This window comes from Carassius gibelio, chromosome B16 (genome assembly GCF_023724105.1).
Source record: "Carassius gibelio isolate Cgi1373 ecotype wild population from Czech Republic chromosome B16, carGib1.2-hapl.c, whole genome shotgun sequence".
In the NCBI taxonomy this organism is placed as follows: domain Eukaryota; kingdom Metazoa; phylum Chordata; class Actinopteri; order Cypriniformes; family Cyprinidae; genus Carassius; species Carassius gibelio.
This window is the reverse complement of record NC_068411.1, coordinates 28,489,638-28,517,584: the sequence shown is the minus strand read 5'-3', so window position 1 is coordinate 28,517,584 and position 27,947 is coordinate 28,489,638. Positions and strand designations below refer to the sequence as shown.

General features: G+C 34.2%; 1 protein-coding gene across 1 annotated transcript in view; it reads left to right on the top strand.

Moving 5' to 3' along the window:
• The window catches only part of LOC127975250 (CUB and sushi domain-containing protein 3), a 244,953-nt gene that overhangs the window by 121,538 nt on the left and 95,468 nt on the right, over window positions 1–27,947 (top strand). Inside the window, exons 29-34 of the mRNA XM_052579149.1 lie at window positions 1,396–1,583; window positions 1,892–2,086; window positions 10,009–10,125; window positions 21,571–21,684; window positions 22,679–22,774; window positions 22,937–23,140. Of these exons, the coding sequence (XP_052435109.1) occupies window positions 1,396–1,583; window positions 1,892–2,086; window positions 10,009–10,125; window positions 21,571–21,684; window positions 22,679–22,774; window positions 22,937–23,140 (914 nt within the window). The remainder of the gene's footprint in view (window positions 1–1,395; window positions 1,584–1,891; window positions 2,087–10,008; window positions 10,126–21,570; window positions 21,685–22,678; window positions 22,775–22,936; window positions 23,141–27,947) is intronic.

The following is a 27,947-nucleotide window of genomic DNA, read 5'->3' as shown; positions in this document are numbered from 1 at the left end:
GAAAAAAAAAGGGTTTGAGTTTATGCGTAAGATAAGAAAAAAAATCTGCAAATGGGATCAAACATAATCTTGAGTTATTTTTCTTATTTTTAGATATTTTTCTTGTTTTAAACATAAGCCTACTTGATTTAGATTTATTTTTCCAGAAAACAATCCCTTAACTAATTTTCCTTCTTGAGTATGTTTATATGAGGGACTATGATTTTGAGATCCGCCTTTTAACACTGAGGACAATTGAGGGACTCATGCATTACTATTACAAAAGGTTAAAACGTGCTGATGCTCAAGAACAATGCATTGTGTGAAGAAAAGGTTCAAATATGTAAAAGATGCTGGAAAACCAAAGAATGTGCCGGAGCTGGAGGATTTTTCTGAAGAACAGCAGGCAGTTGAACTGCTCAAAACCAACATGGGACTCAACTACCACAAAATATACAAAACCGTTATGGATCGTCCGGGAAATTACACACACTATTAAGATTCAAGGGTATGAAAACTTTTGAATGGTGTCATTTTTATGGGGTCAATTCATTCAGTTATTATTTTGTCTTGTGGAGTATGTACATCTGATATATATAGTATAAACATCAGTTACGTGAAATAGCTTATTCAAGACAGTACTAAATAAAATAAAAAAATAACATGCAATTTTCATGATCCCTCTTCATGATTTTGTTTCAGTTATTAACATTTTGTATATTCTGCAAGGGGTATGTAAAGCTCCACTGTAATGCAAAATAAGAAAAAAATCCTTAGAAATGAAGTCTTTTTTTTAATGAATAAATGCTAATAATGTGTGATTAGTGTAAAACAGCAAAGATGAAAAACAAGCAGCATCCTACTGAAAACATGAACATTTATCAAGTCTGCTTGTTGACAACAACACGAGCGCCACACCGGTTTTCTCTTCTCACGTAAATGGATCTTAATTTCAGAATGTTTCGATATTTGTACTGAAAAACAAGATGAAAATATTGGATAAGAAATCATTTTTGTAGTGTATTCCAATATTAAATGGGTTAGTTCACCCAAAAGGCACGTTTCTATCATTGCGGATAGTTTCAAACCTGTATGCTATTTCCAAATCTTCACACAGCTGTTTTTTATACAACAGCGCGTAGTGAACCATATTAAAGTTAAAATATACACCATATGTGCTGTCAAAGTAGTTTTAATGACTGTGTGCTGCAGTACATTCCCACTTCTATAGTTTTCTAAAATCTAACTTTTTGATGGCTTTTTTTGTCACCCCCTTTGTGTGCAATGATTTGCAATGACACGCTGACAGAATTTTCAATTGTTGTTAAACTAATCCTTCAGGAGGAGTAAATTGCGTAGAAAGTCAATAGATCACTGCTTGCACGGTGTTTTGATCCCATACTTGTCTTCTCTCAGTTTCAGCATTGAGCCAAACTATGACTTCTTGTACATCTACGACGGACCTCACAGCAACGGTCAGCTGATTGGCACATTTCAAGACAGCAAGCTGCCAGAAAAGGTAGAAAGCAGCTCCAACATCATGCACATTGCCTTCCGCAGCGACGGATCCGTGAGCTACACAGGCTTCCATCTGGAATATAAAGGTAATTGCTCTTTTGTTTCGGCCTGGTGGTTAAAGAGGCTGTTATCAAACTGGATTTGTGTCCTTGAGAAGATGCACTTATTGATTTTTATCAATCGAGGGCCAGTAAATGATTATAGAGTGTTCATTTTTTGGTTGAACGGTTCCTTTAAAATTGTCATGATATACGGTTTCAAGATGCTTGAGCGCAAACTGGAAAGTTTCAAAGGTTGACACTGACTCACCGCTTGGCATTTTCATCCCTTCAGATCTTTTCATCTTCTACAGCTTTATCATACGCCATATGTCTTGTGTTCCTCTCCCGTATAGCTAAACTGCGTGAGGCCTGTTTTGACCCGGGCAGCGTGATGAATGGCACTCGGTTGGGAGGAGACTATAAGCTGGGCTCCACTGTGACCTTCCACTGTGATCCAGGCTACCAGCTCCAGGGTTATTCCAGTCTCACCTGTGTCATGGGCGGCACCAACAGACCCGAGTGGAACAGAGCTCTGCCCAGCTGCCAAGGTACGCTCACGTTCCCATCTGTATTGTGCTTAGAACATCCCCTTACGACCCAAATACTGTCCCTGCGTGACGCTCTATTTTTGGAACTGTGTGGAATACAGCGTCTGTTGGTGCGTTTTATCCTACAGTAGTTTTGCTTTTAAATGAAAGTCAGAATTGCAGTTTTTCTTTTCACCCAGATCAACACAAGGGTGTTTACATGTACTCCAAAAACACTGATACATTTTTAAAAGAGTCATTTGAAAAATAAACTTTACAAATCAGAATCAGAATCAGAATCAGAATCAGAAAGAGCTTTATTGCCAAGTATGTTTGCGCATACAAGGAATTTGTTTTAGTGACATAAACTTCCAGTACACAGAGACACCAACACACAGACAAAAAAAAAATAAAAAATAAAAATAAAAAAATAAAAAAAATAAAAAGGTAGTCAAATAAATAAGTGTATATACAATTGTGCTATAAATGATAATGGAATAGGATTGAAAAAGATGCAGGGATGTACTAGGATGGAGGGGTAACAAATAAATATAAGGATGTTGCACTTGTTTGCATAAGCATAAGTGGGGAACATTTAACTGTTCATGAGGTAGATTGCCTGGGGGAAGAAACTGTTTTTGTGCCTTGCTGTTCTGGTATTTGCGGCTCTGAGACGCCGGCCAGATGGCAAAAGTTCAAAAATCCATAAACTGCATACTAGAACTCTGCCACATTAGTGAATAAACTGTCAGAAAAGGGCAAAATCGAGGTGTGATGACATTAAGCTAATAAAAGAACACTATTTAAGCCATTTGTGTGACCTTACACATCGGCTGATTAGGCATAATCTACGAACTCTTAATGAGTGTCAACAAAACCCTGATAATAACTATAAAAAGATCACCTTATTTACGTGCAAATCCATAATCCCACAGACATAAGAAGGTGAAGTTTTTCTTTATGGTGTAGGAAGGAGCTTGATTTTATTTAGTTATTTATTTGATAAGTTGCTTCACAGGCAGAGCAAGTCAAAACGTTTTGCTGAAAGGTTATGGATAAAAACTATTTAAAGGGGGGGTGAAATGCTCCTTTTCACTCAATATCCTGTTAATCTTGAGTACCTATAGAGTAGTACTGCATCCTTCATAACTCCAAAAAGTCTTTAGTTTTATTATATTCATAAGAGAAAGATAGTCTGTACCATTTTTTCCCGGAAAAACACGACCGGCTGGAGGTGTGACGTGTGGGCGGAGCTAAAGAATCACGAGCGCGAGTAGGCTTTTGCGTTGAGAGCGTTTGGAAACTGAGACATCATCCAAACCATCATCCAAAACAAACCACGGCTAACAGTCAGATTCAGCCGTTTATTTATGATCCAGAATCAGATCCCGAGGCTGAAATTTAACAAGAGCAGAATCCGCAACGACGTCTCTATGTGGTATGTACTGAAACTGTACATATTTGCTTAGCGGTTTTGGTAAATGACTAAGTTCCACTTTGTCGTCTTTATTTTTTTATTTTTTTTGAGGTGTACATGTGGAAAGTGCAGTTTGATGACAACATCGCATGTTGTTTACTTGATGTGCTTACGCGCCGATAGCTAAGTTAACAACACAGAGATATTTGAAGCAGTTTTACTCACCGCCTGCGGTTCCAACACACGATCGTGATCCTTTTTCGTTGGGATTGCATCATCCTTAAGAAATAAACAATGTGCAAATCCGTTGTCAAACTGGGCCTTGTTTGTAAAACAAGCATCTTCGAAATGCAGGGAACAAACAAAAACACTTGCACAACTCAGTTGATGCTCTGTAAAAATAAACTCCATCCACTGGTCCCTTAATGCTGTTTCTCTTTTGGTAATCTGTGCAGGGTTTTCTTGCCCTGGCAACCAAAAACACACTCCTTTTGTGACATTTCGCGACGCTCTCGCTCTGATCAGTGAAGTCTGTTGTGCTCTCAGTGCTCTGCTATACGGGAGCGCGCGCTCTTCCGGCAGAAGATACTCCTTCAAACATACGACTTAATTTTTTAAACTTTGTCCATGTTTAGCATGGGAATCCAACTCTTTAACAGTGTAAAAAACTCAGTATGCATGAAATAGCATTTCACCCCCCCTTTAATGTGGAATAATGTGCAGTGCACTGATGAACCATTCTTCGTAAGGTCAGTGATGCATATTAAGAAGTTTAATCAGTTCAGATTTGATTTCATGTTGATTTAAAATGCAAGACGACCATTGAATAAACTTACTAAAAGTATTTGCATGTAGAATAGGATCGAGGTAACATGCTTAAATTTCTAGGGTATTGGTTCTGTTGCACTTAAAATTACGTTGTTGAGTGTGTAATATTTCCTTGTGCATTAACATATCCAATAAGAAAAATTCAAAACAGGACTTGATTTAGTACATTGAATATTAATTCGATTCTGTGGTATTGCTATTAACTATAAAACGAATACAAATGTTTCAGTATTTGAAATAAAAGATAAATATCAAAAGAATTAACAAAAATGAAAAAAAAAAATTAAACTACAAAATAAAATAAAAAAATTGAAAAAAATTGAATTGATTGGATTGTGAAAAAAAAATGGCATTATATACTACAGTCGAGTGACTGGATGAGCAGAAGGGTCAGAAATCTAGGAATGTTATACAGATTTAGATTATATGTATTTTTTTCAGAAGAAATCTTACAGTTGAAGATGACTTCATGACATTGCATTCTATCAAGTTATAAGTGGTGTACGGTCTTTCTGATGAAGCTGGCTGCCCAAGAGACGATTGCTATAGGCTTAAGTCCCGTTCAACCAAGAACGATAACTATAGAGCTAACTTTAACGATTACTAGCGTCTACACCAGTGGACAATATCGTCCATGTTTTTATTGTTCATCAGCTGGAAAAAAATCTTTTTGAAAGTGATTTCAGTGATAATGTTTCTCTGTGCCTTTATCGAAATAGTTGTGGAGTGGCTATTCTTTAATATTGAGAACGATTTTTAGTACTATATCTTTATCATTATCATTATAGTTATGGTTCTTGGTGTTAACTGACCTTTAAGCTAGTTGAGAAATCTGGTAGAGATAACCATGAATCAGTCAAAATCCTGTATTTGTTCCCTGTGCAAACAGAAATGTAGTTCTTTGTTTCCATGTATTTAATAGAGGACACAAGTGGGTGGTATGGAAATGGCACAGAAGTTTTCACATGTTTGTGCATGAGGCGTCTGACACAGCCTTGAATTGATACCGCACAGATATGGACTGAAGGCTAGTCTATTGATTTCTGAGTTTTTTCTGCATGCATGGCTGGCCTTGCTAACCCTCTTTGGATGAGTTTGTGTTGGAAATGCATCATATGGAATGAGCCGCCAGTCCGCTGGAACAAAAGCAATGGTTTTTGGTTACAATGCAGTGGGTAACAACTCACAATGATTCAGTAATGGCTCATTGTTCTGTGCTATTTTCCAAATGATCTTCACAGAGCTGCTGATATAAAGCATCGCTCCCCACATCTCCTAAGAGACAGTGGAAATGTTATAGAAAGACTTTATATTCAGCATATTTTGTGATGTTTTTAGCTACAGTATGCCTGGGAGAGTTGGACTGAAGACGAAAGTAAAATTTTATTTAAGCAACAGCTGTGTTACTAACTAGTTGCTGACTTTAGAAGGTTTAATCAATATTAACTCTGTTTGCTGTTTTATTACATACTCCTAGTCTGATAATCACAGTTTTTCTTTGTAAACGCTGAATAAAACTCCATGACTCTATTCTGGTATATACATGTATTTAAGATTTTGGTAACGCTTTAGTATAAGGACCAGTTCTCACTATTTACTAGTTTCTTATTTGGCATGTCTGTTATTAATATATTGGCTGTTTATTAGTGCTTATAAACCACATATTCTGCATGACCATATCCTACCCAGTAGGCTACCTACTGTAATTTTAAACCTACCGTATTTTCCGGACTATAAGTCGCACTTTTAATCTTTACATCTAAAACTACCTTAATAACTATAAATAAGCAGCAAATTAGCAGTTTGAGGAAAAAGTCATAGTTAATGGTTTGCTAATAGCAAAAAAAAATTGACCCTTTAAAATAGTGTGACCAAGGTTTTTTTTTTAGTATTGTTTTTAAAGTTGAAAAAAAAAAAAAAAAAAAAAAAAACTGTAAAACAGTATTATTGAAAAGTAATTAAAAACAATTTTCACAATTTAAAAGAAATGTTTAATATATGAACCTATTTTAAAATATAATTTATTTCTATGACTGCAAAGTGATCATCAATATAAAAAAAAAAAAGTGTGTTTGTGTAAACCATAATAAACTACCATTCAGAAGTTTGGGGCAAGTGAACTTATTATTACATTTTTATTTTTAATTTTTAATTTTTATTTTATTTTTTATAACTAAATTAATACTTTCATGCAAGGATGTATTGTTGATCAAAAGTGACCAGTAAAAAAAAAAAAAAAAAAAAAAAACATTTGTAATATTACAAATAAATGCTGTTATTTTGAACTTTTATTCAACAAAGAATCCTGAAAAATACATACAAAAAATATTAAGCAGCATCTTAAAGACATTGAAATAGAAAGCATTTTATTTAGAAGGTAACGTTATTTCATAATATTACTGTTTTTATTGTAATTTTGGATTAAATAAATGCAGACGTTGTGAGCATTCGATCCTTATTTTTAAATGGAATATCCTATTACACGTTCACATTTGTCAGATTACAGAAGAAGCCTTCAGTTAGTTGTGTCACTAAACACTAGTTAGACATTTTTCTGTTTTTATGACTCAAGTGCTAGTCTCCTGCCAATTACTCTGCTCTTTGTGTTGTCATGGAGGATGAGACAGTGGCCAACACTCTTCATTCCTGCCAGTCTCTTCATAGGTGTTGTTTCAGGCTTGTGCTCTTCCGCCTGGAAAGCATTGATTAATAATGGATGTGTTTGTGCTGGGGTCTGGTGTATGGACTGTGCTGCCACATGTGCGCACAAACCCACAAGGGCTTGATGGGGCATCTGACGGCTCTCTTTTACACTTCCTCCAGCTGTGAGACCAGCTCACAGTGTGAAGAGATGCTGGATTATGCACTTCATCTTACTTGTGCCTCTAGAGACGGCGGGGACACGGTGTACATGTGCAGAGTGTGAATTATGGGGGAGTTTGATAGGATTGATCCTTCACATTTGAAGTCAGAACAAAATATACTCATGATCTGGCTTTGTGTAGAGCTGTGCGATTTATTAGATCTTTAAAATATAGTCGCAGTGATTTGACAACATTGTTAAAGTGCTTTTTATTTGGCCATCAAGTGTCTAGAAGTGAGACTGATCACCAGACTAGTTTTACTATCTTTTTCTCTAATGTGAGTTAGGACAGAAACTCAAATGAAAACATGCCTTGGTAATTTGAAAACAATTTTTACTGTCTCTTGCTTCGGTTCTTATAAATATTGAGAGCTACAGTTTATTCAAAAGACTGAAATGATCAAGTCTCAGTTCAAGTTAGATAAGATATATATTCAGTCTGTGTATATTTCTGCAAAATGTAATTTTTAACAAAATGAGAACACAATTGCATTGTTTGCCTCACTTTTACTGTAGTGCTTTGAATAAGCTACATAACAGATGTTATGCAGACAAATGACCCCATTCAAAAGTTTGTGTACACTTGTTTCTTAATGTGTGTATTTACCTGGATGAGTTTCTGTGTCTTCTGATACAGAAGTTATTTTTTCTGTGCTTGTTTTCACACTGAGAACAATTGAAGAACTACTGTATAAGAGCAGGGGGTGAACATTTTTGGAACTGAATGATCAGGGTAAATAGTATTTGTTTTGTCTTCTGGGAAAAATGTCAGTAATTTCTGAAGGACAGTGCGGAATGAAGTAAGATGTTAAGGCAAAATTTACACATCATCATCCTTCTCATAAGTTTCCACCCCCAGATCTTTAATGCGGCCAATCGTGTTGCTCTCTTAAGCATCAGTGAACGTTTGAAGCTTTTGTAATAGCTGTGTAAAAGAATCCCTCAAGTGTCATTTGTGTGAAAAGATGGATCTCAATAATATAAGAACTTTTGGAAAGAAATCAGCACCCTTTGAAAGTCATTGTATGAGTTTTACACTGCATGTGTTTACTTCTTCCTTTGAGATGCTGTCTACATTTATAGATTTGTGAAACTCCAGAGCTGGGAGATGTTTAAATTGACATGAAACATTGTAAACACTTTTCTTGTCATCTGCAGAGATGAACAATTATAACATGAGTCACAAATGATGATGTCCTCCGACTTAGGAGTGAATGATTTCAGTGCTCTGATGTATTGACTCTGTCACCGCGTCTTGTTTGCTAATCCTTTCAAATTAATATTTCACCACAGAATATTGTGGGATCAGCAATAATAAACCCACATTGAGACTTTGAATTTCGCATCAAAAAACGCAAACAGGGCAGCAGTTTTCCCACTTGTGTAAGTCAAAGGCTATAAATGTCACTCTAAAGAACGATTTATATTTTGCAGACTCGTATGACTGGATGAAAGCTTCTGCCTCCTCCATTAGATCCCAATCACTTTTTATTCCCCTTTTGCCGCAATTATTTTTGCCCATTTCTCTTGTATTATGCTTAATTGTTTCACTTATTGTTAATGGAATAATTCAAAAAGCCCTGTAATCGATGATTGCATAAAGACTGTATCTTAAGACCCTATAGGTTGTATTTTAGAGTATGAGATTGAAAAGTATTATTGTCAGGCCTATAATTCTGTTCTAGCTGGTTGATGAATGACTGAGCGCTGTTAACAATGCTTGCTATAACTCTAGCACTCCTTGCACAGATGTCATATTGTGCCACATTATATAGATTTACACCATGCTGTGTGTTGCCTTTGTTAAACATGGTTCAGGTACAGAGTTTCTCCTCAAATGAACCTCCAGTTAAAGGTGGACTCTTTCTTTCACTTTCCACAAAGCAAAGTTTGACTTTATTTTATTTATATACTTGTTATTCTGGACAAATTTGTTTAAAGAAAAAATTATTGACTTGCAAGAGATAGAGTCTCCTGTCGGTGCCTTAAAGTGGGACTTATCTGTTAAAAAAAATAAAGGACTAGTTTTGGCCCTCAGGCAGAAATGGAAATGTAATTTATATGAAAATGTTTTTAAATAAAGTGTCAGAAGAAAGTATTTATTTTTATTATTAGCATGAACATTCTTTACAAGGTGGTATGACACTAAATTATATAAATTATTTTCAAATTATTTCATTTATTTCATGAACTTTTATAAAGGTTTTAATTTAGCTATATTATTGAGATATAATGTAATTACATATAGGACACTTGTTCATCAGAATGTTATAAAGAAACATTTTATCTAAAATGTGTATGACAAAAATAATTAAATTATTTAAATAATGAAATAATTGTTGGAAACACATTTAAACAATTGCATCACGTAAGTGTTATTTTATACTATTAATATAGTATAGTATTAGCGTTATTTTAGTATAATATATAGTATTGGTATTCATATACTATTATAGTATTTTATTATTATTTATTTTTGTTTAGTTTTAGTAATTAAGTGCAACGTATTTTTATATTTCTGTTTAGCTTTTATTTTTCTTTACAGTAATTTCACCTACGTCTACAATAGTTTAAGTATTTAATCTAATATTTAATTTAATTACACACACATGCACAAATATACATGCATGCATACATGTTTTTGCATTATTTAAAAGACTCTGGCTTGTTTGAATTTGAAACACACTGAAACAAGAAAGAGCGTCTGATCCACATGCTAACTGGTCTGTAAAACAAGCAATAAATGATTTAGTCTGCCATTAACATTGTGTTTGGGTGTGTTTTGGATATATGCATGCATTCACACTGAATTTAACCTTTGTTTGTTTCTTCCAGCTCCATGTGGAAGCCGGTCGACGGGTTCAGAGGGCACTATTTTGTCCCCAAACTACCCTCGCAACTACACCGCGGGCCAGTCCTGTGTGTATGAGATCTCAGTGCCAGGGGAGTTTGGTAAGGAATATACTTTAAACCTGACGGCTAATGAATATAAGTGAACGTCAAGGCTTATTGATAGCAGACCCTATGCTGCTATTAAACAGAACATACACATGCCGCTCTGTAAAGAACTCTTTAAGTGAGAAGAAGAAAAAACGGATATTGAGAGGACTTTTTTTTTTTTTTCATTTCTGAGAATCACTGTTCCTGTAATTTAATAGGCACAGTAGTCACAAATGAAATGTTCATTTGTGTATGCTTCTGCAACAATGCTAGAAACCCTTTAGTCTTAATGGGTTTCTAAAATCAACATGCAGGGACTTTTTGTAGACTGCCTCTTGAGTCGTTTTGTCGAACATCCGGGGCGATAGTGCAGCCCAGCAGGATCAGGACTTCTGAAATGGTTTGGACTTTAGGTCTCTAGGGTAATTGAGATCATGTTTGGAGCTTAAATCCTCACATCAGAGCCTTATTTATCAGCCCCTCATGTTTTATGCATGTATGCACTGTATTTATTTAGTTTTTGCTCGTAACAAGCGACGTTGACTGTGCACAGCAAGATACCAAACCATCCAGGCCTTACATGAACTGTAGAAACGTCAGCTCTTAAGACTACGGAGCTTTAACTACAATTGTTTTTGTTGTTCATAGTGTTGTGTAGCTGTGGGCCACAACAAATGACACTTTATTGCACTTTGACTAGCCTGTGAAAGGTTCAGGGCTGAAATGAAACTTTGAGGCACAATTGATCAGGATCTTCAAGTGCAACTTTTTTGTGACTTGTGTTAGACAGCCAGCGTTTCCATTGTGATGTATGAGACTGTCTACTGTGGAGTCCACAAGCCTGACATCTTTAAAAATTAGATGTTTGTGTAAACCTCAAAATAAACACAATGAAATGTTAAAAACTCTGAGCCTGTTTTCAGCTTAGAGTTAAAAAAGGGTGTTTGGCATACAGCTCAGATTTATATATATATTTTCCCCTAAAATTGATGAATTTGACAACAATAACACTGTTATTCCTGCACTATATTTAAGCCTTAAATGTAACTAGTGAAATAAATCTTTTGTACAGATGGTCATTTGTTTAATTTTTTCTAGCTTCAGCAGAGGCAAAATTTTCTCAAAGTCATGTAAACATTTATTTACTTTTATTCTTTATATGAGCAATATCATACGAGTGGCTGTGATATGTCACAGCATGCTGATATACAGCAGTGTGAATGTGATATTGTGTTTATACAACAGTTTGATGGCACAAGTGTGTAACTTGTCTCGATTTGACAGTTTAACAGCTGAGCCCAAGCCTCCAATACTAATTTAAAAATGTCAAAACTAGCAGAAAAGCTCTAGTAGAACAACATAGTAAATCATACTAAAAACATGCTAATCATACTGAAACACATCTACAACATGCTGATCGTGTTAAAAACATGCTCGCAACATGCTAGAAAAATGTTAGCAACATGCTAACAACATAATCATGTTTAAAACATCATAGCAGCATACTAATAATGCTAGAAATGTGATAACAAAATGTCAACATTCTAATCATGCTTAAGGCTAGTTAAGATTAGTTAATCATATTAGAAATATGCTAGCAACATGTTAACTGTGCTAAAAACATGCTTGCAACATACTAGAAACATGATTAGCAGCATGCTAGCAAATAAACGAATCATTTTAGAAACATGTTAGCAACATGCTGTTCATTCTTAAAACACACTAGCTAGGGACCTAAGATGGGTGTTGATAACATTTTGCCAGCTTGATTTAGCATTGCTAGACTGATTTAACATGGATTTATATATTGCCTATAATAACCAGGTTTTGGCTTTGTTTTCCTGTTCCATACTTGCTGAATGTAATGATCAAAAAGTTGTTTGACCAATAACATTCAGGCATTGTACATAATCGACGAATTGTGGCATGCAAGAAGGTGGGATCTATGGAGAATTGTCAAAGTGATACTAGTTTTTGATCATTCAGCGAGTATGAAAACCTGGACATTTTGGGCAATATAATCCTGGCCAGAATGTGTCAGAGAAAAAGTGGACGTTTGGTCACCCAGTGTTAGCAATGTGCTAAATCATGCTAGCCACATGCTATGAACACCTACTGTATCTAATCCTGACTATCTAAACTCAATGTTTCAGACTAGGCTTTCTCAAGCCAACTTCAAAGTTTGTTCGCACACTTTACTCATCTAGTTTATTATAATTTACTTCACAATCATATATTATTTTATTATTTTAAAAAAAATGAAAGCATTTTTGCTAGTTGCATCTAATTTTTTGTACTTGATTTTTATGAGATAACTGTTGCTTTTAAGTCTGTTTTTGACTTTTGGTTTGTTTGGTCTGTAGCTGAGTTAGATGACGCCTGTCACACTGTAATATTTGGTTCTGAACTGCGTTACAATTTCATCATCAGTGTACGTACCGCTGGGAATTCTAGCGGCAGCTGTTTACCAGAGTAGCAAGGGACTGTGAGAAGAAGCTGACAGTTTTGCTGTTTTTTTTTTTTTTTATTTATTTATTTATTTTTTGAATGTTAATGTTTTTTTTTTTTTGTGCCAAACTCTTAGATGCACTCGCAAAAAAAAAAAAAAAAAAAAAAAAAAAAAAAACACCTGTCAGTTTGCCACCAATGCATTGCAATCAGCAATGAGAAACACACAATATTGTGATTCATTTTTGAAGTTCTTTCATATCAGTTTCAAACCTTACATGAACTGTCCATGAAGACAAGGGTTTGCGGCAAAAATTGTAGTGTGAAAAGACACATCCTAAAATTAATTTGACTTAACAGGAATTTGAATGTCCCGTCTTTCATGTGTTTTATCAATTTTAAACTCTCTAAGTTTGCAGAAGTTTATATTAATAAGTCTGTTTTAACTCGACTAAATGTTTTCATGTGAATGCTTGTAAAATAAGGAAACCATGCCGTGGGGCATGTGACTTGATTATGAAAGTGTCCTGATTAAATGTAACTGTCTGTAGGAAGAGAGACACAGAATAAAGACGCCAACCACTGAAGGTCTTCCTAAAATATCACATCAAACAGGACTTGAAGTCCTCAACTCTCAAAAAAACCTCTCATCTCAGAGTTTTTGCCAGTTTCATCCTCTGATTCAAAGTAGAATGTGGTCAGTGACTTTCACTCTGATGTATTTTAAGACTTTAAGGACAGTACCTTTTATATATATATATATATATATATATATATATATATATATATATATATATACAATATATTGTGGCGGTGCAAATTGCAACTACCAATTATTGTAAGATGCGTGATATTTCACTCACATGCTCTAAGCAACTGACCAGTAACAACAGACTGATTCAGCTGACCAATCAGAGCAGTCTGGGCTGTTTGGAAAGTTCTGATTGATCGTAGGATTCATTGATCTGAGCGTATGCACCTCAGTTTTGGAGTGAACATTGGCAAAATGATCCACAAATAGGCCTATGATTAGCCAGTTCCAAAAATAAATAAAAAACCTGTGTTTATTGAAGGAATACAAACTGATAAAATCCAAGACTGAATCATAATATGAGAAAGAGATTTATTTAAAAAAAAAAAAAAAAAAAAAAAAACGCATTATGTTGGAGAACAACAAGATGATGGTGCATTAACTTAGGGATATTTTTGCCTCTGATCAGAACTGTCGGAACAATGTATTTCTCGTTTAAGCTCGTCAATTATACAGGACCTTTTGAACGAAATAATAAGGCCGTTCTCTGTTTCTTTATTTAATTATTCTGTCACAAAATAATAAATCCAGACACTTTTTAAATAGCATCTGTCTTTTGAGAGCAAAACTGAATTATTCACAGCTGCCGTAGGCATGAATTGTACATATTAGACTCCAGCGTGCATGTTTATAGAAAGTTGTCGACCAACCGTACATTGTGCATCTGGGCAGTACGGCAATAAAATCTGTTCCCGTTGTACCGGAGTCCCTCAGCATTTCCAGCATATGAGAAATCTTGGCAGCGTCGTGAGAGCTTCTACATTAGATTTATGTAAACCGCAGCAGACAGCTTCATGTTTCATACATTGCCCTGGTCTTTTTATGCCAATCTCAGTATCTTTGATGTAGAGTTGCATTGCTCATGTTAATCCCAACTTGCTCCCTGTCAACAGTCCAAACTCACACCTCTTTAAACTGGTGGCAGATGTTCCAAAAGCATGATCACAAAAATCGTGCCCCGAGGACATGTGGATGGCCCCCTGTGTTGCTTCAAACAGTGGCGAACGACTGCAGCCGCCCACGTGCGTAGCTGTGGATTCAACAAAGCCCCTGTACGCTCGATAGGCCAAACGCGTTCATTTCCATATTTGAGTGCGGACATCGGTCGTTCATGATTGTTACACCTTTATGGTCTCTGACTCGAGCCAAATAATGGGTTAATGAAATTAATATGAAAGCCAGTATTGAAGAACTGAGCTCTGAATAAATATTAAAAGCCACCTATTGAGCTTTTTAATTTTACTTGGTAGTCATGTGAATCTGCAGAGTTGCAAAGCACAAATGATGCAATCAAGACAAATCAGAAAGATTGTATTTATGAGTTGAATCAACAAAACCATAGCATTTCAGTGAGAAAATATGGGAAACACAATAGATGCTGCATATGTATTGATGGCAATTTTGTTCAAATAAGTGAAATTATTAATTTTAAGTGGACAGTTCCTGAGGAATTTCCTTGTAAGTACACTGGTGTTATAGTGGTGTACTTGTACTTGTACTTATACATTCTTTTCATTTACAATAAAACTAGAGAAGCTGCATGCACAAAATACAGCAGTATTGTAAAATGACAGTTATGAGAATGTATAACAATTCAACTTGCAACACTTTCATAAACTGAATAACAAAATAAGTAAAAACACTTGATGCACATTCTTTATTTTGTAGAAGCAGAGTAAAAAAAAAGGTATGTTGCCATATTTTTTCAACCAAATTACATTGAACGCACCTCACAATGTTGACTTCTAAACATGTAAATGCATACTTACCTAAATAACCTGAACTCATGAAAAGTCCACACCAACATCTCTGCAACAGAGAAAGCACTGTAAAGTTGTAAATAAAACATTTGACAAGAAAATGCTTTTTCTTTTTAATTTAATATTTCTAATTCGGTTCCATGGGTTACTTGCTAATTTGAGAAATCTAAAAGCAAATTTTGAGTCAAGCTTTACATTTACAGCATTTCTTTAAGTGCACTTTAAAAAAATGTTTTGCTCTGAAATTGCTGGTAAATTCCACAAATAATTGCAAAAAAGGCAAGTAACATATTGTATTAAATGTGAAGTTTAGAAGTAAAAGACTGAAAAACAGTCCTATAATCTATATTTACTTTGGAAAATATTTTTTTTGACACAACTTACAACTGCTGATGAAGTGAATTATTATAAGATGCATGAAATTTCAGTCACATGCTCTAAGCAACTGACCAATCACAACAGCCTTATTCAGCTGACCAATCAGAGCAGTCTGGGCTGTTTGGAAAGTTCTGATTGATCGTAGGATTCATTGATCTGATTCATTGATCTGAGCGTATGCACCTCAGTTTTGAAGTGAACATTGACAAAATGATCCACAAATAGGCCTATGATTAGCCAGTTCCAAAAATAAATACAAAACCTGTGCTCATTGAAGGAATACAAGCTGATAAAATCCAAGATTGAAACATAATATGAGATTTACAAGAGGATGTTTTTTTTTTAAACATGGTAAAGGCTTGATTTTCAGCTCAGTACAAGAGTTAGTAAGACAAGAACTAAAACGGAGTGAAAGAGGTTATGCAGCAATGTAGATTATGAGATAAATGTTTCTCTCTCTCTCTTTCTTTAAGTCATGCAAATGTATTCTAGCAGACCCCAAAAATGTAATTGTGAACTTTTAAATGAGCATAATATGAGCACTTTAAACTGATGTGAGCCAGCAGTGATGATGAGGGCCGAGGACCATCTAAAGCATTAACTCTCGAGTTGTTTTACTGCAAAACTTTTTCTTCATTGTCGCTGGAAAGCAAGTCGTCGGGGTTTGTGAATATTGCCTGCGGCTTGCCTGGTGGGTTTGTAGCAGGGAACACACTGAGAAGAATCGTACTCCAGAGAGATGAGTCACAGAGTTTTACAACATTGCTAGCACAAATGTTTGTCGTTGTTGTTGTTACTGTCTGTTGCGCCGCCTTGAATAATTGACAGGGAGTTAGTTTCAAAGCGGTGGGGGTTTATATCCATGTTTTCTGCGAGCGTTTGAAGTTCTGTAGTGTGCTAGCATTGAGGCATTGCACCGGGCCTCCCCGTGGATGGGGCTACAGTTTAAGCTCCAGGCCTTTTCCTTTCTTCCCTTCATTGTCGCGTGGAGGTCTAGTTAGCCTCTAATCCACCTGCTGACTCTCGGTTGTTGAAGGAGCGTATGGTTTTGACCTTATTTTGGACATTTTTAATGTTTGTTCTCTTACTGTACATGTCCTCCCCTTGGAATTATAAGGTTCTATCTGACATTTTTGTCAAAATTGAGTTATTCACATATTCTTATTCTGTGAAAATGTATTTACATTATTTTATGTTTTATTTTAAGTTGTGTACGTTTTGGGATTTTTTTATTGAAAAAACAAAAAGGTTCTATCTACAGAAGTCTATGGAACACAACAACTTTAAAGCTCAATATCTCAAAACTACTCAGAACGCAGATTGAACCTTATAATTCCAAGGGGACGATGTGGATAATGTGATGGGCAATTTTGCAGTAGTTTAACCTTGAATGTGTGTGTTAATCACAGACTAGAAGAAGACTTCATTCTTACTGCTGTAAATAGAGTGCGGTCGGGTTCCTGGAAGTACAATACCATTTATAATGGCTTTTAGATAGTATTTAAACCTCTCAAGACAGATCTACCATAAACCTTGAGGTAGTTGGGTGATGATTCTGCAGCCATAAACCATAAGCTATCATGTTTACACTACTGCAAAAAATGTATATAATAATAATAATAATAACTGTTGAATCTTAAGTGAATAACCAGAACAGGAACAATTTTTTTTATTTTTGTTTAGTTTTAAAGTTGTTTGTTTGTTTGCTTAGCTAGCTATAGCTAGTTATTTTTAGTAACTTTATGTACTAACTAGCTATAATTTAACAGTGTTAAAGTTTACAGGTGAATGTTTTGCTGCGATTACTACTTTAACAAATATTGTTATTGTTGTTATGTTTATTATTTTTGCGATCTGTTACTTGCAATTATTTTAACATTTTTGTTTTACTTCTATATATATATATATATATATGTGTGTGTGTGTGTGTGTGGTTTTCACTCTGTAATTAGTACTTTCACTACTATTATTACTGTTGCGTGTTTTTTTTTTTTTACAATTTATTATTTCCACTCTATTATCTACTATTATTTTACCGTCTATAGTTTAAAAAAAAAAATCTGGTTTTCTGCCAAAGTTAATGTACTAACTAGCTATCATTATTAGAGTTTAATTGTAATAATGATAATAATTATATATATTATAATTATATGTAGTATTTGGCTAAAGTTAATGCTGTAACTACCTATTATTATTAGTTTATAATAGTAATATCAATAATTACATGATAGATAGATAGATAGATAGATAGATAGATAGATAGATAGATAGATAGATAGATAGATAGATAGATAGATAGATAGATAGATAGATAGATAGATAGATAGATAGATAGATAGATAGATAGATAGATAATCAGTGGTTGTATTATTGATTTATTTTGTACTGTCAGTTATTTGATTATATCATGAGTAGTTCATTCATTCGGAATTTATCCGAAATGCTATGGAAAGAAATGGTTGGGTAATATAACATCTGAAACTGAGGCAGCTGAAAAAGTATAGCTTCTTTTGTTAGTCCTTCATCTTAGACAGCAGATTTTGCCTGAAAAGAAACCTCGCTGAGAGCCAGCGCTGATTTATTTGTTCACTGGCCTAACACACAATCACCTAGCACTATAAAAGCCTGGAGGCGCAGTTAGATTGGTAAGGACAAGAACAGCCGTTCACCATTACCCTTCTAGATCACAATGGTGACCTCAGCTGTAAAGATGTCTCCTAGATTTGGTTTAATGGTCTTCGCTCTCCTTGTCGAGAAAGAAAGAGCTTGCCTAGCCAATGACAGTGCCATTTCCTTTACTTAATAAACCATTAAAAGTTGACGAGGCCCTGAGATGTTCGAGTCTTTGTGTTAATGTCAAGCTCAGATCATTTTTATTGGTCCTGCATTGCGATGAATTTCCCAGTCCTCAGGAGACGGTAACGTCCAACCAGACGGCATGTGTGACCTCCGTACGGAGCATGTGGAGAATAATGCTGCTTCTTTGACATTGTGTGAAGATCAAACACCACATGGCTCTTGTATAACAAACAACAGAAGAGCCAATTAGTCAGCAGCCTTTGTGTCTGTCAGAATTAATCGTGCAGTGAATGCATGATATTGATTTGTTGACTAATATCCTGTACCTGTATTATAATAAGATTGGATAAGCTTGCCAAACCACATGCCCGAAAGGGACTTTGGCATCTCATTTGCTGAAATATTAATTCCAGGAGTCGTGTGCTCCCACTGAGCTTGGGCTTGTTATTGACTGCTGATAATAGAGGGGGCTACAGAAGGAGCTGATATATGAGCTGTAATTAGTAAAAACACAATGCATCAAGTAGTTTGTCTGTCCACAGTGAACATGTGTGACGTGTGCTGATCACATGATGATTAATTTTATTAACATTTAATTATAAAAAGCTGGATTTTGGACCAGTAGGATACTGTTAAAATGTTGATGTGTCTATTACATAATACTGACAGTTTTCATTTGTAAGCTATGTTGTTTATCACTGTAATTTATAATTACACATCTATAATATGTAAACTGTTTGTTTTGAATGCGTGCACGCATGTATTAATCAAAAAATAAGATTACAATAACACGTAACTACTAACTTATCATAGTGCAAAGAATAAAAAAGACTATCAATAATTAAATACATTTATTTATTTATTTGAACTGCAGATATGCCTGCATATACCAGATAGCCATATGAATACATATTGGAGATGAGCATATATTTAAACATTTACAAATATAAGGAAAATGGTTGTGTAAAAAGGAGGATGGATGTTTATACAATAGCTAATATGTACCTCATGAATATTAATTATCATGGCAGGGCACTCCAGGAAGTTCATCTTGCAGTGTTGAACATCCCCATATTAATATTCATGAGACAGAGCTATGTGAATATGTAATTTATCACAACATTCTGAGTGAACTTGTGATAAAAATAAATAAATAAATAATAATAATAAAAAATAAAAAGATGATATGGATGTGGATATTTTTCCTAACACACTGGATTTTTTTTTTTTTTAGTAAACCTTTTTCTTTCTTTTTCTATAGACTATAGAGTTTATTCATGAGATGAAAATCTGAACTTTTTTGATTTCATGATCCTTTAGAAGTTACTTGCTGATTTGCTTCCAAGAAACATTTCTTATTATTATCGATAATGAAGAATATATTTAAATGGCAAACAGTGATTTCAAATTGTAATAAGACTGTTTTTTTTTAAGAAGCAAAATATAGTTAAGGATATAATATTATTATTAACCTAAATAATATACTTTTTTTTACTGGGGAAAAACATGGAAGAAAATTGTTTTGAAATAAAACTGAATTATTACATCTTGTTTTTATGTATTTTGAATTTTGCACTTCTTTTGGGGTTGTCAGTAAAATAATCTTTCCCATTATTTTACAGTTATTTTTGTGTGAGTTGAGTGTTTCTTTGCATTACCTCCTCAGGTTAACATCATTTATTGCTGAAATTGTCCTAATATGTGCTGCTGCTTTCAAACTAAATAAATGTGCAACTACTGCACCTCGTCCAATCACAGGAAATACATTTCTTTTAAATGCCTGAAAGTAAAAAAAGAGTAAGCAAGTCTGACTGTGAATTATTCATAGGAAATGACAAACATATGGTGCTGTTTTTCTCACCTTGTGCTCTGGCATCCTATAGTGTTTTATCATCTGTCTAATGTACAGCGATTGCCCAAAGGCAGACTCTGTTGCGAGGCCCTCGGGTGAACCAGATTCACTTACTCTCTTTAGAGTTTGGGTATCGACTCCTCTGCTGGTTTATAGCTTTATTTAGAGTTGCAATATTAATTTATTGCATTTCCCTGCAGAAGTTTGAATGTGTTGTTAGGGCTTTTGTGCTGTGACTCTGGTGGAGTTGGTTACTGCTAAATTCAATAAGTGATGATTGTGTTGGGAGCACTGCTATAAGGGGGGACAGAAATATGAGCTATATTGTTGAAGGTGTCATATACTGGAAGTTTTATTAGCTCTAGGACTCCTTGTTTCACCCGAGGTCCCTTTGAAAGCCATACTGTAAGAGACAACGCCATTTCTGTTATACCTTCAACACATACAGAAGCACCATCACAAATGAGATCTCTAATATATCAGTTGCATTTCTGAATGAATGAATATCATATAAATTAATAATAATAAAATGCATATTAATTTATCGGGAAGAATAAAAATAAATGCATCATTAATTAATTAAATGCTTATATATATATATATATATATATATATATATATATATATATATATATATATATATATATATATATATATATATATATATATATACACACATTATATTTCTGTGAATAAAAAAATACACAAACAAATAGGCAGCGATCTCCGTATAAATTTAAACAAGTTCCATCGAATTATTTCATTAATAAGATTAATTTGCAGATTTTTAACCAGTGTTGTACTGTTACAGTGTCAGTAATATAAATAAATGAACAATTGTATTATTCTGTAACCTGCACCACAATATCCTGTTTATTTTGCCAGCAGAACCTTTGCTTGCTGTAGTTTTATAAAAACTACAGATCCATACTTCTCCATGTTTGCATCCTCACTCACAAACATTCTGATGAAGACCAGTGCATTGTGGGTGTTGAAGTTTCCTTCTTTTTTTTGCCACAGCTGTTATTCTCTATTCATGTAGCACTGATTTAAAGAAAAAAAGAAAGAAAGAAATTGTGTTACCACTGCATTAATAGCCAACTTTTATTAAACCCTCATCTTGCCAGCAGTGACTTACCACTAATTCAAGTAAATAAGCTCTTGTTTGGTTTCAAGATTACTCGATTTCATTCTATGAAAGAGTGCCATCTCAGCAAAAAATATAAAATAAATTAAAAAAATGTCCCTTTGGGAAGTGATGCCTGCTGGTAAAAAATGTGTAGAGATGCTACACTGACCTGCATGGATATAAATACACAGTAATCAGGTCTTATATACTAAAGCAACATTTTTTAAATGTTTTTTTAAGAAGACTAAAGAAATGTGTTTTCCTCTGTTTCTCACTCCAGTTCTCTTCGGCCAGTTTATGTTCTTCCAGACGACCCCTAGTGATGTGCTGGAGATCTTTGACGGGCCCTCGACGGAGTCTGCGCTCCTCACCTCTGTGCACGGCTCTCACTCAGGTAAAAGGCTTTGTTTACCGTCACCGTGTGAGACCAACTAAAGACGAGCTGACATTAAACTACACGAAGGACTGCCGCGGTCAGATCTCATTCCCAAAACTGTTGCGCTGTGCTGAATGTCGAGTATTGTTAATGTGCTTCTGACATGCAGCTGGGATCCACAAAATCTGAGACCAAATTGACAATCTGGGTCTTTGTCGCCATTTAAATCTGAAAATGATCTATTAGGATTTTGATCTGAAATAAATTATTTTAGATTAGGCACTGTTTCTATATAATATAATTTTTTTATGTAATATAGAAATATTAGTAATTTAGTAAATTCTAAATGTAAAAAAATATAATTTATGTATCAAATATAATTTTATATTATTTTATTGTCATTTCATTTTTGATGTACAAAAAGTTAAATATCAAATACTAAACATTAAATTGAAAATAGACTCTATGTGTGTGTGTGTGTGTGTGTGTGTCTGTGTGTGTATATACATACACATACATATACTGTACATACATAAATATTAAATATACATAAGTAACTCATTGCATTACTTACAGTATATGGAAATGCATTACATTAGTTTTGTGTTACATTTGATAACAAAAAAATTTGATGTTTAACTAAAGTAACTTTTTTGGACCGTAACATATTTTGTTGCAAATTTTAAAGTAATGTGTTACTTGAAAAAAAAGTCATTTGATTATGTAACTCATGTTACTACTAATGTTGAATTGAATTCTGTTCAGTGTTGATCTTAAATGCTGATACTGTATTTAATGTGTAATAAAACATGTATTAAAATCTAAAAGGATGCCGCACACCTTTGGACCGCTCTTGTTGGTGTAGTGAAGACACATGATTTCCTTCATCCTTGTGGATGTGGCAGCACTCAGCAGATGTATTGATGCTCTCATTCATGCTGTTGTTGTTGCTGCAGACAGATAACAGAACTGTTTTTCTTTTCCTCACCTCCTCAAATTTCTCATTTGATAGGAGAGCCATTGCCGCTGAGCTCTGCCAATGAAATCACCATCAGGTTCAAATCCGAGGGACCGAACACAGCTAAAGGTTTTCATTTTGTGTATCAAGGTTTGTATTTCTCAGTTAATCTCTTGTAAACGTTAGGTTACTTGTGCTATTTTTTTTCTGTATGCAATACGTACACTGTGCACAGCATGTTTTCTGTATGTAGTAAATAACTCTGTGTGTGTAAAAGATGTTACAGACTTTTAAATAATTGCGTTTCTGCAGCTGTTCCGAGGACCAGTGCTTCCCAGTGCAACTCCGTGCCCGAGCCTCGCTACGGGAAGCGCATTGGGAATGACTTTGGAATGGGCACGGTGGTGCTTTTTGAGTGTAACCCAGGTTACACTCTTCATGGTGCCAGTGCCATCAGGTGTGAGGCAGTGCCCAACACACTGGCCCAATGGAACGGCACTGTGCCAACATGTGTCGGTATGTACACCCCCACACGTCTGTGTGCTCAATACTGCCCCCTGCTGCTGGGGAAGAACTGTGGCGTGGACCTCAGCTCTGGCCTCAGGCTGAGATCGAGGCTCTGTTCCAAAACTCAGAGAGCTGCAATCATAAGGAAGCATTTTATTAAATGCATCGCAAAATGACCATGCTGTCTACTAAAATGTCATTGCATGCATTCGTTGAGAAGACAGACCCATAATTAGACAAATCATGAATTAAATGTATTAAATAGATGTTTATAATTATCTATATTAATATAATTAATTAGATGATATACTTTCATTACATTTCTTCAGTTATGAATTTTATTAATATAATACAAAGTGTTTTAATGAAATTAAGTAGAATGCCATTTTAAATTTGAGTGCCTTACTAAAGTATTACTTAAATTGTAAATGTTGATTTAATTTTCATTTTAATATTTATGTCTTTATTAATCTATTGTAATTACTACATTAAAAAGGTTTTATCCAGATTAATCAAAGTATTTATTTACATTATTAATAGTAGTAGCTTAAAATAATGCAGTATATTTTAATGAAATTAATTAAAATGTAGATTTTAGATAATTACTAAATGATTACTTAAAATATTAATTAATTTTTTATTTAAAATATTTTTTATAATAAATTAAATCGGATTAATCAAAGGTGAAATACTTACATTTTTGAATTATTTTATTTATATTATTAATCTTAATACAACAGTTTTGTAATGAAATCAAGTAAAATGTCATTTATTTTAAATGTTGCTATGTTACTAGTATTACTTAACTTATTAATTTATAATATTTATAATTTTTTATTAGTGTTTATACATTTTTATTCTGCTGTAGTGCAATAAACACAATACAATAACAAAAAAATGTCAGATATTACACTTTAATTACACTTCTTAAACTATATTTATTAATGCATTTATCGTTATATTATAATATAATATACATGTTTTATATATTTTGTATTTGAATTTAGTTTTTTTAGGTGTTACTAGATTACTAATGTTTTACTTATATATTTGCATTTATGCTTTTTATATTAGTATTTATGAATTTATATTGTTATACTGTAGATTAACATATTTTAATACATACATAGACATCAAAATAGAGAAATATTGTACTGTTTTTCTATTTGTTTGTGCTGAAAATTTTTAGTTAATTTTAAGTTATTCAATTATCACAGTTTTGCCCAGCAACATGTTAAAGTCAATTCACTGAAATCATCTGAGTTGAATCTGTGGCGTGCTTCACATGAGGAGCACTATTTGTATGAGTTTCTGCATTTGTAGAGCGTCCCAGATAAGTCACGTACAGTATGTAGTCCATGGTGGTTTGGATGCTGGTCCTTAGAAGTCACACACTATGTTTTGCAACAGAGCCGAGAGATTTGAGGGGGTTTTATTAAAAATAAATGTGCTGGGAGCTAATGGGTACAGGAGCGTTCACACAGTGTGGAGGACCCCATGAAATGCAATTTCAAGTAAATGTGAATCTCGGGTAAATCTCTTGATGCAAGTTGACAGAATACTTTCCTTCTAGCCGTGTCCTCATACAATTTAATAGAAATGCTCCTATGAGAGAATCAACAGGTGCTGGAAGCAAAGCCGCCATCCTTACACTCTCACCAACCAAACAAAGCGGCATCATTTTCTCAGCGTATAGCGCAAATAGTCATGATTTTGTACTACAGAACCTAATATCTTACTGTTTTCTTTTTCTCCTGGTATCCTTTCATCATCATTTTTCACCTTGACTCTCATCCTTGGTTTAATCAACATGTGAAGGTAACACTTACTATGAAGCCTGTATTTATAATACATTATAAGGGTATTCTTAAGGCATTATAATGAATGCATAATGCATTATAAAAAAAAAAAAAAACTTTTAATATGTTGTATCATCTCATGAATATTCATAAGTACAGTTTTAATATATTATAATATTTACTTATTTGTGGTTTTACCTTTTAAGAGTCTGATGATTTATAACACAATGAACACGTTGCATCCACTTTTACAATGGATTATACTTCGCATAGTTATAATGTATTATAAATCTCATGTCTTGCCATTTTTCTGATGCTACTTATCAGGAGAAAATGACTCAAAACGTGTATCCGCGTTAGTCGACTTCAAAGGGTTAAAAACCAATGAAAAAAGTACATTTTTAACTCTTTTAAATTAGCAACTGAAAATGATCAAATCCCTCCTTTCTGTGCTGTTTTGTGCGGTGGTGCTGTAAGAGGGTAAATCAAACGCCAGTGACACCTGTTATCATCGATTATTCCTGCTAAAGGGAAAAGCCTCAATGAATCACCGGGAGTTTTATATTCATTTTTACAGTGTGTGGGCTTTGCACACAGGGTTGCTATTGGTAACTGCTCCATCTAATTCTTTTTTTATGGCATTTTCTGCACAGGTGCCACAGGTCCATGTGTCCATTACTGGGTTCACCTTTGTCACTTTGTCATATCTCGTGAAATAGTTCTTAAAATACCATGCACGCACATTGTTTTGGGGACGTTTTGATGCTCATTATTCAGCAGTTAATGTTCTGGCTTAGTGGTTAGCACACAGAGTGACACGTTGAGCCGTGGTCCTCACGTGGGAGGCAGGGGTTCAGTCTCAGACGTGTCGGATCCCCTTCCGCCTCCATTGCAGCCTTTTATTAGGGATGATAATAAGCAGATCTATTTTGACACTCATCTGCTGTCACCTGTCAATCACACACAAGGGTTGGAGAATTGATTTGGTGCCAGTACTGCAGAAAAATTGCTATCATTGGCTTCAGTTTAGTAAAAAAAAAGATGTAATAATAGCAGTCTTTCTGTAGTTTTGGTAATATCGAGCACTGGTGCTGAAGTACCTGTATGAAAAGTGCCTAAGCTAACTATACTGAAGCTGTTTAATGGGAAATATATCTGTAGAACAAATAATTTGTTAATGAGTATTTAATAATTCATTTTTAGTAAATTTTTTTATGACAAGAGTGCACCTGAAAAATCTACATCATAACAGGAGTTAAAAAAAAAAAAAAAAAAAAGCCTTCTTCAATGCATTTTTCTCTATCACACTTTAGAAATCATCAGAAATTATATATCACTTGAAAACTTAAAATCTCAAAATCCATCATTTGAAACCCATTTTAAAATCAGACATTGCATTACCATGTAAATGGTACATCAATATAATGTTACAAAATTTTATTCTATTTTTAATATGCAAATGCTTTTGATATTATATTAATAATAATAAAATTGTGTATATCTAATATTTAATCTAAAATATAATTTTTTTTCGAAATATCATATTACTAATAAAACAAAATTGCAATTGTATTACTACTACTAATACATTTAGCAATTAAAGCATTCATTTTCCATTTTAATTAAATTGTTTAGTATTTACTAATTAAAAAATGTAAAAAAAAGAATTATTTTAAAATGATAATGAAAACAATTATAGTAAAATAGTAATTAAATTATAATAATAAATTTTATTAATATATTATTGATAATAAAAATACTGCAGTTAGAGCATTAATCTTAATTTGCCATTTAATATTTAATTATCTGAAATAAAAAATGTAATTGAAATATAATTTATTTTATAATAATATTATATTAAATTATAGTACTACTAATGATACTCATTAATTCTGAAATTATATTACTACTAATTAAAAATATTTATGCAATTGGAGCATTAATCTAAAATAGACTGAAAGCATTATTTTTCCATTGTAATATAGTATTAATACAACTGTTTTTAGTAAAATAAATAAATAAAAACCCAAAGAGAGCCAGCTATATGTAGACATACAGTATGCTTCTAGAGTGCAGCGTTAATGAAGTGGATGGAGTCTAGCATTGCTAGCAGACCAAACGCCACGCTTCTCCTAACCATGATCAAGTGTTAACATTAGCTTTTACCCACATGTGTGTTACTCTGATGATGGTAGCGGCTCCTCACGTTCCATTGATTTACATAAAATTGCTCTCTGCCCCGAGCGACGTGCTCATCCTCTCTTTGAGCGCCGGCTGCTAATGATGACATTAACGTAGCTAGAAACCTTTTTGATTATAGCGGGGGCGTGAGAGTGCGTGGGACATCACCTGTGGAATATAGATGTGCTCCAAATGGAAGTCAACTGAATAATTGCGTTGATTTAACCGTGTTCTTCCAGGCAACATGAGGAAGAATAAAGAAGGAAAAGGCTAAAGCACAAACGGATGTTCGGTGTTTCTTTTCTTCTTTTTTTTTTGCACGGTACAAAAGCGACGGCGTGCCGCCTGGAGGTGCACCTGGCGATTGAACACAAAGTGATTGACTCTGGCCTCCAGATCGCCTCGGTGCCTTTGACAGATAGCGTCAAATACTGCCTGTGAAGACAGAACGCCCTTGCGGTAGTTAACGTCCAGAGAGGATTCGCACTTATTGATAGCTACACAAAAGGTGCTGAGCACAATGTCTGGCGAAGCCTCAACAAGCAAATAAAAATTGCTTTACTGAGCCCTCCAAAGCTTGCCAGAAGATTCATTTCTCGTCCTTTCGATTTATTCCAGTTAAAGTGTTTTTTCCCCCATGCTTTTGTTCTTAGCTGAGGCTTGGGTGCTTTGAATGTTTTGAAAGCGTTAATGAAAATGGAAAACTGAATTCATTTGAAATGATATGTTTCCGGTCAATTAGAAAGCACAAGGCGGTAAATGTGAACATACAGCAGTAATTTAAAATATACGTTACGAGTCCTTGGGATATTTGTCACTGACTGGTGATGAAAAGG